At 38.8% G+C, this 16,758-nt stretch overlaps 1 protein-coding gene across 3 annotated transcripts in view; it reads right to left on the bottom strand.

The window, feature by feature from the left end:
- Positions 1 to 3,399, bottom strand: part of UGP2 (UDP-glucose pyrophosphorylase 2) — a 48,992-nt gene extending 45,593 nt beyond the window's left edge. The window contains exon 1 of one of the 3 annotated variants that reach the window (XM_032497666.1): positions 3,136 to 3,399. Coding sequence is in view for 1 of the 3 variants with exons in the window: in XM_032497665.1 (XP_032353556.1) it covers positions 2,118 to 2,136 (19 nt within the window). In the remaining 2 variants the exon portion in view is untranslated. Of the gene's footprint in view, positions 1 to 1,789; positions 1,868 to 2,117; positions 2,477 to 3,135 lie in introns of those variants that run through there. The other 2 variants (XM_032497665.1, XM_032497667.1) reach the window with 2 other exon arrangements.
- Between the last annotated feature and the right edge of the window lie 13,359 nt (positions 3,400 to 16,758).

Raw genomic sequence — 16,758 nt, 5'->3', positions numbered from 1 at the left:
TCAGCACTTACTAGCTGTGAACTTTGGGTAAGATACTTCAGTTTCCTTACCTGTAAGGTTATGATAAAAATCTACTACCTCTCAGGGCTCCTGTGAAGCTTAATGAGACAATATATGAAAATAGGTAAGGGGCCTAATATTTGTTCAATCTTTCCTTATGAAGTGGCACAAGCTAAGGGACAATGACTGGAAATATCAATAAATGCTACAGCAAAGATCAAACAATTTGATCTGCTACCAAAAAATTCAAAAACAAAATTCCAACTCTTACACTTAAAAACTGATCTGTGGAGACAGCAGAGTTACTAGCCAATGAGGGGTATCACTTATAACAGCAGCAGAGCTAAACATAGAGAGAGTTTACACATGAAGTACAAATTTAAACAATGATAAACAGGCGCAAAATCCTGTTAAAAATTTTTTTCCGGTGAGGGGAGAGCCGTCTTCTTTTCATGCAAAACTGCCAATTTAAAAGGAAAACTACCAGTTAGAGCAAAATTTGATGGCAACTAAATGCGACACTGGATTGAATCATGGAAAAATATTCTGAATAAGTCTGTAGTTAATAGTCATGTACCTACAATAATTTCTTAGTTTTGATATATGTACTTTTTTTCAATAAATCTTAAAGTATTCCAAGATAAAAAGCTTATTTTGTTAAAAGGTGGATGACAAGAGAAAGGAATAACAACATACACAGGTATTGTCATTTGATTTTGAATATCCTGAAAACAGTTAGCCATTAACAGCAAAGAACGTGACATCAGTTAATGCGTATCACCCCTGTAAGCGACGCTAAAGCACAACAACAAGGAACACCTGGAGTTTAACTAATACTATTAACTTTTAAAGAGAAGTGACTTGTCCCCTTTTCTCTAGCATATTCTTGCAATACTGACTTTCTGGTCACTGAATTTTGTTGTTGTAACAAAATCAGCAAACTTCTAACAGTTACCTCTACTTTCTATTCTTGACTAAGACATTTATTCAATCAGAACATAAGAAACATCTCTCACCACATACAAGGCATAACATGAATTTGAAAGTCTAATGACGAGTGACATTTTTGAGCTTATTTCTAAAGGGAGACACAAGTGTCCCATCTGTTTTCATAATAATACACAGTCAAAATTTCTTTATTATACAAAACTCAAAGAAAGTTAATAAAGTGATGTAAAACCTACTGGGGCATTTTTATGCTCAGAGTCAAATGATGGCAATTACTGACAATTTTTTAAAGTACATCTACATTTACTGAGTCACATTAAGTGGTTATGAACTTTATTAGCTGTGTGTTCAGCAAGATGGCTGAAGCTTTCACACTCTGGGGTCTGCAAGAAAAGGGTTTACTTGCATACCAGAAGGCAAGTGTATGCTACAAACTGGTGTCAGAGGTTTAAGGTAGCACCAATTTCAATGTGTACACATACACACACACAACGTTACTGCTTAACTCTGGTGAGAGGAATTCCCTGAACCTGTTTTAACACACGTGTAGAATTTAGAGGGCAATTTTCAAATTTCAAAGAAACCTTAATAATCTTTCCAGATTTCAAAGAAGGAAAAAAAATAAACACAGCAATGCAGCAAAGTCATTTCTCCTGCTGAAATGACCTCCAGCTTCTACAAGCTACTCCCGGTTTCGCAATAAATGAATCTGAGACTCAGACCACGTACACACAAACGGAGAAGCTAAGAACACTAAAGCTTCCCCAACAGTCCTGGCAAAACCCACCTGCCTTTCCTCAGCCCTCTCAGTTCCCCTTCCCGACTGCACCCACAGAGTTACCTGGACCCCGACCAGGAGAGAACAGGGATTAATCAACAGCCAAAATCCTATTTTACCATCATTTACAGCCACTATCCCGGGGAGCCAGAGTGCTACTAACCTGATTTCAGGGAGGCAGAACTATACGCATCAGAGTACAGGGTGATAAATTATACGCATCTGAAACGCCAACCCAGCAGCTCAAATGTCAATTTAACGAAAAGGGTTTCGCAAATAGTATCTCAAATGAACATTTCCACTTCCAAACCACCCACCAACCTCTCTACTGCCAGTACCCAAATTCGGTACTGCTAAAGCAACCCGGGAGATAAGAAGAAGCGTGTCTTACCTTGTACAAATCTGGACATTTTAGGGATTTATTAAAGTACTCTAGCGTTTATATAGATATATTTAAATTTCTAGAGGAGTCACGCTATAAGGCAGGTCTCTCTTCCACCCCTGCTTTAACAACCGACGAGTTCTTTCTCCTCTTCCTAGGTTTGGCCACTTAAGGGAGTATTTATGCAAAGCGACTGAAACTGCCTCAAAGAAAAAAAAAAAAAAAAAAAAAACACCCAGGAAAACCTCCTCCACTGCCAAAAGACAGAAACTTGGTGCGACTGAGTCGGCTTGAAACTCCAGCCTACACGGCACCCCTGACACAAATGAGGGCCAGCTGGAAACTCCCGGAAAAGGTAAAATCACACGAACTTAAATTTCATCAATGAAAGAGGCGGACCTACAGCGGCTACTCCACCGCCCCCGGGTCCCCACGCCCTCCGGGGCTGGACGGCAGCAGGCACTGGCTGGCCGCGCCCCCAGCTCCCCCTCCCCTTGCTGCCGTCCAGCCTCCGGCCGGTTCCCCGGGAAACCCCGGTCACCAGCGGCCCCCGCCCAAACAGGGGTCGGGAGGCGGAGGAAGCCGGCAAGGAGGGACGATGCAACCATTTCTACCAGCCCATAAATATCCCGGGACTAGGAGGCGCTAAGAATTTGGCGCGCGAGCCGGCCATGGGCCTCCAGCCCTGCGCCTCCCCGCAGCAAGCAACCCTGCCGCCGCTCCTTCTCGCGAGGGGCCGAAGCCTCCGGCGCCCCTCCCCCGCAGCGGACACCAGGGCGCCTCTCCGAGGGGAGAACCCGTGTGCGGCCCCGAGTCCGACAGCCAGGAAACCCGGAGGGCCCTTCCCTCCCCTCACAAATTCTAGTCCCTTCTGCTCTGCGCTCTTTCGAACCCCAAATTCGGCCTCCGGGACCACACTGCGGGTGAGGGGAAGGGGCTCTACACGCCTCGGAGAGGAAAACACACCCGCCCAAGGAGTGGTGGGAAGCCCTTCCCGGCCCCTCCCCAAACCGCCACGGAGACCCACCTTCCTCCTTTTCCTTTAGCAGCTGGGAAATTGGGGGCGTTTATGGCGCCCTGGGAAGAAGGCTCGCAGGCTGAGAGAAATGTCACCTCTGAGGCACCCTTCTCTCTCCCCCGCTCCCCTCACACATGCACACCTCGAAACCCCCGCTAGTAGCTGCAGTCCAGCTGCTGACCCCCTCCGTCCACCTGGCTGCGGGATCCCGACACCCAAAGCCCCCGCTTTCTCCTAAACACCTCCCCTCCCCCTCCATTCGGAGCAGCCCCCCTCAATGCGGAAATGTCCCCGCGGCGCAGACAGACAGGCGCAGCCGCCAGTCAGGTGCCGAGGCGGATTCGGGGCCTAGCCAATGAGACGCGCGGAGGTGGCAGGGGCGGAGCGTGTGCGGCTCGAGGGAGCCCGGCGGAGGTGGGCGCTGAGCCCAGCCTCGGAATCCCGCGCGTAGGAGCCCCACCTCTGGCGTCTGGGAAAGGACTGTTTCACCAGTAAGACTCCCAACCTTCCACAGACAAGGGAGAGAACCTGAAGCACGAGTGCTTGTTTTTTCAGTCCTTAAAAAATGTTTCCGCTTACCAGAGACTGAAGTTATCTGTCTGGCGGAGCCAGAGCACTCCCACAGCAACTCTCCCGAGAGCGACCCGGCCATTCTTAGTAGACACAAAGTCTCTTAATACAGCTAGTCTCGGGAGGGTAAAGATGCGTTAAGGAGTAAAGCAGTGGGATGTCTGGGGCACACTAACAGGAGGGGGATTGAGGGCTTCGAAGAAAATGCCAGGTGAAGGCTCTCACACCAGAAGCACCACCCCGGTTCCTATTCCTGTAAAGATTTCCGCTGTGATAGGCGTTTACTTTTCTGATTAAAGTGGAATGTGGCTTAAGTTACCCCTCAAGACATGCTTTAATAGATTTTTGAAGTCCTCATGGTAAGAGGACGTTAAAAGAACGTATTCGATGACTTGGGAACTGCAAGAGAGCCAGCCCAGCGCCCGCTAAATCACACCTGGTATCGCCAACCCCACCTAACCTGTAAGACCCAGTGCGCCTCGCCTGCCTGTGATTGGGTGTGTCTCTGACTTTACAATTCATGACTCAACCTACCTGCATCAGGACAAATAAATTGTCAGCGCTCGCTTTAGGTACCTCCAATAAACCAGCTCATTCTCAAGTTTGAGACTCTGGACAACACTAATCAACCAAGGTAAAGTGAGAATTTTTGAATAACTCATTCTCTAAACAAACTATTTTTTTAGCGCTACATATTCATATGGAAATACTGAAGTAACAGAAAAGGTCAGTGATTCATTTGTCTTATTGGAGAATGACAACCCTTGGTACTATATTTCATATGTGAAATCCAAAAAGATTACACCCCAAAACATCTCAGCTATAAAATGTTTCCCCAAATAAAACCAAAGAAGTGTCTAAAACCCAGATAACTATAGTAACTGCATTTGGAGACTGAAGATCTTAATCAGAATCTCCACATCCTTTGTGTACAGTAGAGAAGTTGTTCTAGAATTAAATAAGGAGTATTTATCCATCAGCATTAATACCAAATTAAAATACTACCAAAAGATTTGAGCCCCACAGGATTGCTTAACCTGCAAATGATAAAGTTGAAGAGCAATGAAGAGTCTTTAATTATATAAAGTTAATTGTAGAAAGAATGATCAGTTATTTTCTGCCTGCACAGGAGACTGAGGTAGAGGAAGTGAGTTTTAATTGCAGCAAGAGCATTTGGTAATACCTAAGACTGACATCTTGATTTATGAGTGAGCAAATATTGAGATATAGTACCAAAGGATGGTGCAATTTGCTGCCTCTAGAAATCTCCAAAAAGCAACTACTGGTCTTTAGTGGTTAAGTCTATATCCATCCAGAGGTTGGCTTTTAGAGAAGTAGCACTGTAGAAGCTTTATTCCCAAATACAATTTCAAGTAGTATGCTGTAAAATGGAATTTCTTCTTTATTTATTTTTTATTGAAGTACAGTCAGTTATAATGTGTCAATTTCTGGCATACAGCACAATATACCAGTCATGCATATATACATACATATACTCATTTTCATATTCTTTTTAATTAAAAGTTATTACAAGATATTGAATATAGTTCCCTGTGCTATGCAGAAGAAATTTGTTTTTTAATCTATTTTTATATATAGTGGCTAACATTTGTAAATCTTAAACTCCCAAATTTATCCCTTCTCATGCACTTTCTCTATAACCATAAAATTGTTTACAAGCCTGTTTCTGTTTTGTAGATGAGTTCATAGTGTCCTTTTTTTTTTTTAAGATTTCACATATGAGCGATACCATATGTATTTTTCTTTCTCTTTCTGGCTTACCGCATTTAGAATGACAATCTCCAGATCCATTCATGTTGCTGCAAATGGCATTATTTTATTCTTTTTTATGGCTGAGTAGTATTCCATTGTATAAATATTACCACAACTTCTTTATCCAGTCGTCTGTCAATGAACATTTAGGTTGCTTCCATGTCTTGACTATTGTAAATAGTGCTGCATATATCTTTTTGAATTAGAGTTCCCTCCAGATATATACCCAGAGGTGGGATTGCTGGATCATATGGTAGGTCTATTTTTAGTCTTTTGAAGAATCTCCATACTGTTTTCCATAATGGCTGCACCAAACTACATTCCCACCAGCAGCGTAGGTGGGTTTGGAATTTCTTTATACAGTGGTTTAAATTTAAATTCTGAACCCCCAAACATTTTGTAAAAAAGCCTCCCACTCTTTCAGAGCCTCTAGAAAGAATCTCGCTTGGCAGATCACATGGAGTGAGGGGGAAAGATCATAGCTATGGAGAAGTTTCAAGTGTGCTTAGAAAGCTGTTGGCCTATTTCTGAAGTATATTTATACATTTTAATATCTGAAAAATATTTTCTGTGTCTTTGTTTAATCCTTTTTTTCATAGCTTACTCCTGTGGAATTTTCCTTCAAGATGCATTATGTTGATACCTGTGTCATTAGAAATCTGTAACGTGGGTGGATAGATTTACAGACTAAACCTTTGCAGAGACTTGGGGGTGGGGAATCTAAAAGAGGATGAAGATGGGGGGCTGGGTAGGAGTGTGTGTACAGGGATGAGTTGGAATGAGATGGATTGTAAACTAAGAAGCCTGGAAGCCAATTTTACACTGCTACTTTATGCTACCAACCAAGGATGATATAAATTCTCCCTATAATTTTCTCATTCCTTTCTACTTCCCAGTAGAAACATGAGAAAATTTAATTTACCCAGTTCTATGTCCTGGGATGTATAACACCCTTGCCATATCTTTTTCTTTTTCTTTAGGTAGGAACATTCTGTCAACACAAGGAAACAGTGACTGCTGCCCTATTTCTAAGCACCCTCTTTGGTGCCTTTTTAGATGTAATGCTTGGCAGTGTCTGGTACACAGCAAGCACTCAATAAGTATATACTGAATGACCTGTTTAGTGCCATTAAATCTTTTTAACTTGCAGGGTTGTATCCTGTTCTCTGCTCTTTGAGAGTAAATAAGATTAAATTTTTTATTTATATTTAGAAGTAAGAAATTTTTAAGTTTTAGTTATTTCCACCTAGAATGCGAACTTGGGCCAAAGTATAAGAGTAATAGCAGCAAATGCGACATCCTGATGACTTTACAGTAAGCTTTGCTAACTACCCATTATGAGCATTATCCAAAAAGAGGTGGTTAGAAATTGCTAAAGTATGAAATAAGTGTACAGATCAGCAATGTGTGTGGTCTTTTATTTCTTTTTTCTTGTCTATCCTACCTACTTTCCCCACACACAAGACAATAAAGCAATTTTGGAGAACATGTCAGAGATGTAAAAATTTCTATGTCATGCCCAAAGTGTTTAGCCAAGAAACCAGGCAACAATTATACACTAAACTGTTGCCCGCATTCAATATTAGCTCCCATCTGTATCCATCTAAATCCTAGGCCACCCACTGAAAGAGAGCAAAGAGGGTACTGTTTCCTAGTCAGAAGTTGCCAGTTATTGGCTAGACCTAACAATAAGGCATTTTACTTGCATCAGAAGGTAACCAAACAGGGTTAACTGGAAAAATATATTAAATAATATCTGTGAAACAGACTCCAAATGAATGAGTAGTCTAAAAAATGAATGGTGTTTCCAAATACTTGAGGAAGAGAAAGACCTCATTCTTTCCTGTTGCCAACACCCTGTTGTTAATGAATCAGGAAGTTTTCCGAAACAAGTTGTGAATTTAAATTATGACATATCCTTCCATTTGTTCATAGTATGATTTTTAAATTACATTTGAAGATTATACAACTTTTATATCACAACAGTAGCAATTATTTTAAATAAGATATTTTTAAAAACAGGGTTATCTCACATTACAGATAATTATCTACAGTGTTGATAAATCAATCTTCCAAGTAGTTCTAAAAGTCATCAGGCTCACAAGAATGCAGTTTAACCAAAGCATGCATTGTCTTGTTCATGTTTATCAATAATTTCCCTCTGGGTTTTCCTTTGAAAGTTGCATGGAAGGCAGTTCTTTACTATGTTGTCTCCTGTTTCTCCTGTTCTGCATGTTGCTCAGAGGAGAGTGTTGATAAGAAATAGTGATGCACATAGAATTGTTGTATTTCACTCATGTGCCAAAGTACATCTGTAGACCCCCCTTAATTATAAAGAGAGAGGAGTCATTTCCTATAGTGAGTAGCCCAGGAATAACCATAAAGAAAAACTCTGTAGTTTCTCAGGGTTTCTAATAAACGTAGATCGTTATGTAATCATAATTTGGAAATACAAAAAAAGAAAAAACCTCATTAAGAAATTACATTATCTCTTACTAAACTCATAAGATAGAATAAACATTATTCTGCTTTTCTAAGGTAATATACACATAGATGATGAGGTTACTTATTCTTGTTGACTTTGAAATCCTCATAGGGAAGAGCTGTGACATAGAAAAGTATTCAGTTTCATCCTGTTTTTCCTTCTTCTTTCAAACATATTAGAGATTCCCTGTCATGCATTCCATTAAATGTCTTTTGATAGTTTTCCAAACATCTCTGCCTCTGGTCTAGCTAACTAAATTTCCTGCCTGTGCTACCACTGGGAAGGAAAGGATAAAGAACTTCTGTTCCCTAACTTAGTTTTAGGGAATTTAAGGATTTCACACCCACCACCCTAACTAAGTATTAAAGAGAAGAACCTCAGGACTATTCTTTGGATGAGGATTAAATATTGGGTAATTATGTCATTAAAATGGGTAATATATTTAGAAAAAAGACCACAGGAAAAAATGAGGCATTTTAATATTAAGTTCTGGTACCATTTTGAGCTTTTAAAATTTTATTTCAATAAGGATGCATGCCTTAAAAAAAAAAAGCTAACAAGTACCAAAATGCCCATAATGCATAGTAGTGCTCTCCCACTCTGACCCTCTTTACTCCAACCCTGTACCCCAGCGGCAACCAGTTTTCTTCTGACAGTTGCCTCAATTATATCTGATAGTTACTTCTAAATGCTTTCTTTCTTTTTTTTTTTTTTTTTTTTTTTTTTACTATTTCTTTGCTTTCTGGATTTTAGGCATATTATGTTTTGACTTCCTGTTATAATAGATGTACACTTTGCTCACTTACACCACCAGCCTTCTTTCCTCCATTGTATTAGCTTCCTAAACTTCGAGCTGTATTTCCCAGCTATTTCCTTATCATGACACAGAAAGAAGATAATATATGTACAGCATCCTGGGGGTAACCTGGAGGGAATTCATAGACATCTATATTGGACGTGGTGAAAAATTGCTTTTTAAATATATATAAAATTATGAAAATAAAAATAAATGCAAAGTAATAAAGGAAATATTAAATATCAAATTTGTATAAAACTCTGAGATAAGGTCTTTTCACATTTTTGAATGAGAAATTTGAATTTGCCTGCATGAACATATCATTTTGATTCAGGTTATAGTCTTGAAATAGCTATACATAGTTTCTGATCAAGACTTTCGACTGATAATCTCTTCAAATTCTTGATATCAAGCTGTATAATTGCCCCCCAAAATATCCAGTTTTTAATCCCTGGGACCTGTAAGTGTTACCCTGTATGATAACAGAGACTTTAAGAATTTTCAAATGGAGAGATTACCCTGGTTTATTTGGGTAGGCCCTAAATGTAATCACAGGTGTCCTTATTAAATGTAGGCAGAGGGAGATTTGAAGACACAAGAAAAAAGTGTTGTGATGATGGAAACAGAGGGAGAAAAGCTGACATGATTCAAGGCTATGAACTAAAGTATGAAGACGGCCTCCAGAAGCTGGAAAAGCCAAGGAAATGATTGTCCCCTAGAGCCTCCAAAGCTAGTGCAGCCCTGCTAACACTGATTTCGGCTCAGAGAAATCCATTTCAGACTTTGGGCTTCCAGAATTGTAAGAAAATAAATATATTGTTATAAACCATCCAGTTTGTGGTCATTTGTTTCCTCAGCAATAGGAAACAAGTACAGTCACCATTCATGAGAAACACTGCACAAATTAGTGATAAAAAAGAAAAAAGAATCATTGAAATCATTTCTTTTGCAACCATTCAGAAAAGTAGAATGGCTGAAATTCTGTTCGAAGACTGTAACAGCCCTTTTTATTGATGAACACAATGACGAAACTTGATGTGATAAGGCAAATGGATTTTAAATCCAACTGAACTTTTTTCTAGCAAGTATTTGAAAATAATGATGAAGCTTTCATTTGTAAAACACACATGCATTGTTGGATCAGTCAGACCAAAACAACTTTGGATGCCATTGAAAGGTCATGTCAGCTGCAAACAATCAGAAGTATCTGATGTCTGTGAAGTCAGAGTTTCAGAGCCATCAGAGTTGCTCTGTCCAGGAGCTCTATGCTGGCTGCAATGTGCTGAGCATAGCCAAGGACGTATTCTACCATCTGGACATCTACTTCAGCAGCCAACTGCTGAGCATACTACTACTCACCTTGGATAAGAAGCCTGGGGAACTACTGGACATGTTTCATCATCCACTTCACCTGTGGAGGAGGCTCTGCTCTTCTTGTGCCATCCTCTGATAAAGCCTGCAAGAAGCTGGAGGCAACCAACCCCGGGGTCCCAACTGCCTGCCCCAGGCCTGAAAGGCTTAATGACATGGTTCACAGCTATAGGCCATCCAAAGCATAGAATTAGAAAATTCTGGTCTATATTACCACTCCCACCACTGCTGGGCAGCACACCAAGAAAATGAAAATTTGAAGCAGAGAGCTGTGCTGGGAGAAAGAGGCCATTCTCAATGATCAGTGACTTTCAAACAATTTTATAGAGAAAACGTTAGAGGTTGGCAAAGCTGCTGAAGTTCTGACTTTGCATGGATCTATATGGTAACAATTTACAACTAAGATTATTTGAATAATAGGAATACATTTATTGAAGAGTATTGTCTGAATTTGAGCATTACAGACAGATTCAGAGACGTTAAGTTGTTTGATATGTAAACCTTTCTAACACAAACCAGCATGGGATGGAGACCAGAAAAAGCCACAAATGGAATAACAGGATAATGAAAAAAAAAGGTTCCAGATAGACCAAAACTTTCCTTAAGCCATGTTAGCTTGAGGGTTTTACCAGTTTCCTAGTGAGAAGGACTAAAATAATACTACTGGTTTGAAATTTTTGTGTGTGTGTATACACACACACATATATGTGTGTTGGTATATGTCCATATATTTATTTATAATTTATATCCTTTTTTATTCCAAAAAAATTTGAGGCCAAGACATGTATGTTCTTGAGTAAGTTCATTGCTTAGTAAACTGGATATAGTATAGTTCATTCTTTTGTGGAAATTCAGTTTTGTCATTCTCATCTAATCTTTTTTGTTGTCTGTAGAAAGTCATGTTAAAGAACTCCTTCAGGTATAATTTTTTTTAATGGCTGTTTCTCAATATAATGAACTCCAATGATAACACTCTAGATTCTAGGATCCAGAGAGATTTAGGAAGTAAGCAGAATTCCTTGTATAGATAGGCGTACTAGATTATATATATTGTACAGAACAGTTGACCCTTGAACAACATGGCGGGGGGGCTAACTCCACCTGTGCAGTGGAAAATCCAGCTACTGGTATCTCTGCCTCAAAATCAAAGGAACTGATAAATAATTCATCCAAGGGCAGGAAGCTGAAACAGTTTAGATAGAATCAGGACTGAAACACTAGTTCTGAGGATTCCACCTATTGTGATCTCTAACTAGACACTTTTCCCCACACTTAGTTAGAGATCTGTAAAATGAAGATACAGGTACTGTATTTATTGAAGAAAAATCACCTATAAGTGGGTCCCACAATTCAAACCCATGTTGTTAAAGGATCCTTGGATGAAAAAGCACTGAAGTCCCTTCAGAAGAATCCCTACAAATATGTACCATCATCCAACGTTTTTTTTGTTTGTTCATTTTAATTTATTAGCATTTTTTTCTGTTTCAGGTTCTCATGACAATATTGGTTTCTAGGGAGGCAGAAGAGTATATTGGAAAAAGCAGATTTTGGAACATAACCTCTTTTTTATTCTGAGTTGTGCCACTTAGAACCTGAAAACCCTGGGTGAATTACTTGGTTAACTCTATAAGCCTTAGTTTCCTTACCTAAAGATGAGAATAACAGCTAATATCCTGTCTTGCCTCCTACAGAGTTATCATGAAGATCATCTCACCCAGTGTTGGGACAGTATGAGTAATGATGATTTCACCTGATGATTTCCTGTATTGCCTTGCTGTAACATTAATCTTGATATTGTTATTACTTATTAAATATATGTTTTACCTCACAGACTGTAAGCTCTTTGAGAGCAAGGACCATCTCTATCTTGGATCCTCAGAACATATCACAGTCTTTGGCACATGAGAGGCACTCAAATTTGTTGAATGAATTATCAAATGAGATATTTATGAATGAGCTTTAAAAGCTATAGAATGTTTTATAGGTGTACATTAGAGTTTTCCCATTATTTCTTCAGGAAACATGTTTTGGATGGCAAATAGTCAACTTATAAACTTACTTTCAGAACACTAAAGGAGGCATTTTGAAACAAGTTTTGTTGTGATAGAGTGTTTGCAAAGATGACCACAATTCTTCCCATCCCTGTGTCCTGTTCATTTGCAATGTGACTTTGTCATTCCTCCCATTAAGAGATGGAGTCTTTTCCCTGATATTGTTGAGTCTGGATTGGTCTGGTGACTTTCTTTGATCAATGCAATGAGGCAGAAATGATGTGTGACATACAAACCGTAGCCTCAAGTAGCTTTTCAGCTTTTAGTCTCCTCTGTTGGAATGCTGCCCTTATACCACTGTATGAAGAAGCCCATTCTAAGTTACTGGAAAATGACAGCCCACATGAAGTAGAAACAAGTTTTTCCAGTTGAGGTCCCCTAGACCAACCAGCATTGTCAGACATGTGTTGGAGCCCACTGTGGGCTCTCTAGCTCAAGTCAGACTGCCTGATGAGTCATACTGGTCACATGAGTGACATAGATGAGACCAGGAGAAGAATTGCCCAGCTGAGCTATATCCAGTACTATGTATTGTTACACAGTACAAGGTAATTGATAGACCCGTAAATGTAGTGTCAAGGAAAAATTAAACCACACTCATTGACTCTGTTTAGCCCCAGAACTGGCCTTAATCTTTGCATACTGGGGTTGTGTTTTTCAGCCCACTTATTTCTTACCTCTAAACTCTTCTCCAAATTTTCAGAAGAGATTTCCTTTGATCACTTTTCTTGTTAAATCAATGTCCCTACACTTTGAGATCTGCTTTTCAGCAGATCCTTTAAGTGGACAAAGATAGGGTTAAAGTTTTAAAATATATTTTTAAACATAATTAAAATATATTGCTTCAAAGATGCACTGTGTATACAAGGATATTTCTTGCAAAGATATAACTCAAATGTACTAATAAGGAAGTAGTTAAAATATAATAAATATATTTTAAATCAGTATCAAAAGATACTGTCAGTCATTAAAAGATGGTAGTATATATAGTAACATGGAAAAATAGTCTTTAAGTGGGGAGAAAAATCAGTTTTTATAAACTTATAAAAAGATTTGCTCGCTTGTTTGTTATTTAAGACAATAAAAATACACAAAATGTTAATGGTTGTTTTGGGTGATGAGGTTATGGACAAATTTTATCTTTTTGATTATTTTCATTTGCTACTACTTCTACTATGAACAGGTATTACTTGTGTAATAAAAATAAAAGCTATGTTTAAAATACAGACCTACCCAACAACAAAGAAAACTCGTATTTCCAGCACCAGTATTAATCAACGTAGTCCTTCATTCATAAATATGGAAAATCAAAAATCATCAGCTATTTAAAGAAAAGCAGCTGCACCAAAGAGAGGAACAATGATAAAACAGAAAATTTAAACATGAAGATTAATTCAAAGAATTAAAAATACTATATACATTTAAAAGACAACGAGCTATATAAAAAAAGGCAGAGTACAAGAAATAATGCTTGGGAATTAAAAATGTGATTGCCAAAATCAAACTATTTGATAGAGGGTTGAAAGGTAAAATCCGAAAAATTCCTAACAATACAGCAAAGAGACATGGAGAATATGAGAGAAAAATTATGACATGCAGTGTATCAATTCAGAAATTTCATTATCCACCTGTGTTCATTTTATTAAACTGTTGGTACTAGTTGTGTCACAAACGTGAAACTTCTTTTTTTTTTCCTAAATACTTCCTTCAAACATGATCTGTCCAATTGCCCTTTTCTGCCTCTTGACGACATACTTTGGGCAGATTCCATAGTTTGTGGGTTACTTTTGGCTTTTAAGATTCTAGTAGTTCAGTGTAAAATGCCGATTTCATATTCTGCTTAAGTTTCACTTTCCCATTCCCCCCTTATTTTTGCTCAGGCTTTACCTGTGGATCCAGGAACCTGCAGTTGGAGAAGAAGCATGGCCTGCATTTTCACTTCTCTTTCCTCTCCTTCTAGTGGTAGTTTCTCAGGAGTTGGGAGACTGGAGCAAAAATGGGGAAGAGTGATAAATATCTCTTTAGTTGACTAAAAGAGTTCTTTTACAGTTCAGGTACAGTTTTTTGTTGGTTGTTCCTCATTCACTTCTATGTGGCAGAGATGCAAATGCTAGGTTTCTAATGCAGCATATATATGATTTGTGGGGCCAGAAGGAGTGCTTTGAGAACTTTCAGCTATGTGGTTCCCTGACCTGGGAGATCTGGTACAAACTTGACTTCTTCTAACCTACCTCAGCTCTTAAAATTGGTAATTCACCCCACAGACGCTTGCTACAAGGATCCCTTTACCTAAATTCTGCTCTCTTAAGTGAGACGTTAGCAAAATGACTTAAACCCTGCTACTTTCCAAGGAGTTATTTGGCCAATGAGAAACTCCTACTTCCTTGCCATACCAAGCGGTCTGATCACACTTCTCTGCTTCCTACTTTCCACCCTGCCGTCTCTCTTATTTCTCCTTTCCCCACTTAAAGTAGTACTGGGCAGATCAATAAGAAGGCTACCTAAAATATATCCAACAGTTGAAGTTGATGTTGCTCCTCCCTTCTTGTGAGAAGTGATTTTCAGTCTTCAGACCATTTCTGTTTTCACTATTTTTCCTCAATCTTCTAGTCATTGACTCTGGGGATAAATGGGGAAGGGGGTTGGGGTTGCCAGCAGCAAACCTCTAATTATTGAAACTTTCTCTTTAAACTGAGAGATACGTAACACCTCTTTGTGCTCAGTTTGACATATCACCAACTCTGGGGCAATGGATAAATCCCACTCAAATCCTACGATTTATCAAAAAGAGGTTCCAGGAAACAGAACAGAAACAATTCAAGGGATGGAAATAAATAGTAAACGATGATGTGAAGAAAAATACATTTTCAGATGAAATGTGTTCATGAAGAACAAAACTGGATGACTTAAACCATTTTCTTTTTTAAATTCTTATGCAATTTCAGAGCACAGTTTCATTCATTTATTCATTCAACAAATATTCATTGAACACCTACATAAACCAGGCACTAGCAGGCTGTAGGCTTATAATAAACTTGATTGAGAAGTTCCTGACCTAATTAGGGGTGGCTGACTATAAACAAGTAAATAAAATAATAATTACTTAAAAATTGCAGATTGAATGAAAAGCCATGAATGAAATAAACTGAGTGCTGTGACCCAGAATAAAAGGGAGCATTAATATGGTGAAGTGGTCAAGAAAAGCCTCTCTGGGAGGTGGCATTTAGGTTGCTATCTGTGGGAGCTCAAATCCAAACCACACTATGCTCTCCAGAAGGGTACCTTTTCCTAATTCACAGAGTCCGTGTATGGGTTAACATGGAGGCTCTGAACATTTTAGCCAAAATCTGAGGGATATAAAGGAGTCAGCCATATAAAGACCTGAGGAGAAAGTGTGTCAGATAGACTGGCAAGTGCAGACGCTCTGAGATAGAAGAGCACTGTGCATTCCAGGAGACGACAGGAGGCTGGAGTGAGGAAACAAATGAGTGAACAGTGGCGAGAGGCAAGAAATGAGTGGAGAAGTAGGAAGGAATCAAGCATGCAGAGCTGGGTGTATAGATTTGGGATTTTATCCTAAATGCTTGAAAAGCCGTTTGGTCATTTAAAGTAGGGAACTGATATGATCTGGTTTACACTTTTTTAAAAGAGGATAGATCTATATTTTGAAGGTAGAAATAACAGGAATTGATGATGAATCGGATGAAGAGGGAGGAGTGATGAGGACTGAATGAAAGGGAAGACTTGAGGATGACAGTTCATCATAGTGCCAGCTATTGAGATATAAAGCCTAAGGGAGATCCAGATTTAGAGAGAGAAATTCATTTTGGAATGCTTAGTTTGAAATAACTATGAGAGAAGAGGGATGTCAAGCTGATAGTTGTGAATTTGGAGCTTAGCAAGGAAGTCTAGCCTACTGATGTAAATTTAAGAATTGTCAGCAGATAGTTTTTAAAGCACAAGAACTGATATAAGATCATATATATAGGGAGAAGACATAGAGAATAGAAAAGTAGATATAGAAACTCCAACATTTAGAGTTCACATAGAAAAAGGGAAAATGTGAAGGAGAGTGAGCAAGAGTAGCCAATTATTTAAGAAAACCAGCATAATGTGTTGTATAAAGCTTAGAGAGGACAGTATCAGAAAAGGTGAATTATGAGAGTTTAATTAAACTGAGCACAGAAAAGAGAGATTAGCCAAATAGAGGTTGTCAGTTACCTTTACAAGTGTGATAGGGAGATTGAAAAAGATTGAAGTTTGCCATTTATCTTATCGGCAGCATTATTAGAAGACAGTAGAGCAATACCTATAAAGTTCTAAGGGAAAATTAATTCTAAACCTAGATTTCTATAGACAGACAAAATATCTAAGGAATAGGACAAATTTGGGACTTTTTCACTTTTTTAACCTCTTATTCACCTTTCCAGGAAAAAAAAAAAAACTGCTTAAGGAAATATTCTAGCAAAATGAAAAGAGAACTCAAGAAAGAAACATGGGAAACCAGTAATAGGATCTGCTCCAGGAGTGCAGTAAAAAGATATTTCAGCACAAGTATTTAGACTTCCTAAGTAATCAATAGTAAT

The sequence above is a fragment of the Camelus ferus genome, chromosome 15 (genome assembly GCF_009834535.1).
Source record: "Camelus ferus isolate YT-003-E chromosome 15, BCGSAC_Cfer_1.0, whole genome shotgun sequence".
NCBI lineage: Eukaryota > Metazoa > Chordata > Mammalia > Artiodactyla > Camelidae > Camelus > Camelus ferus.
Note: the sequence above shows the minus strand (reverse complement) of the source record. Positions and strands in the feature narration are given on the sequence as shown.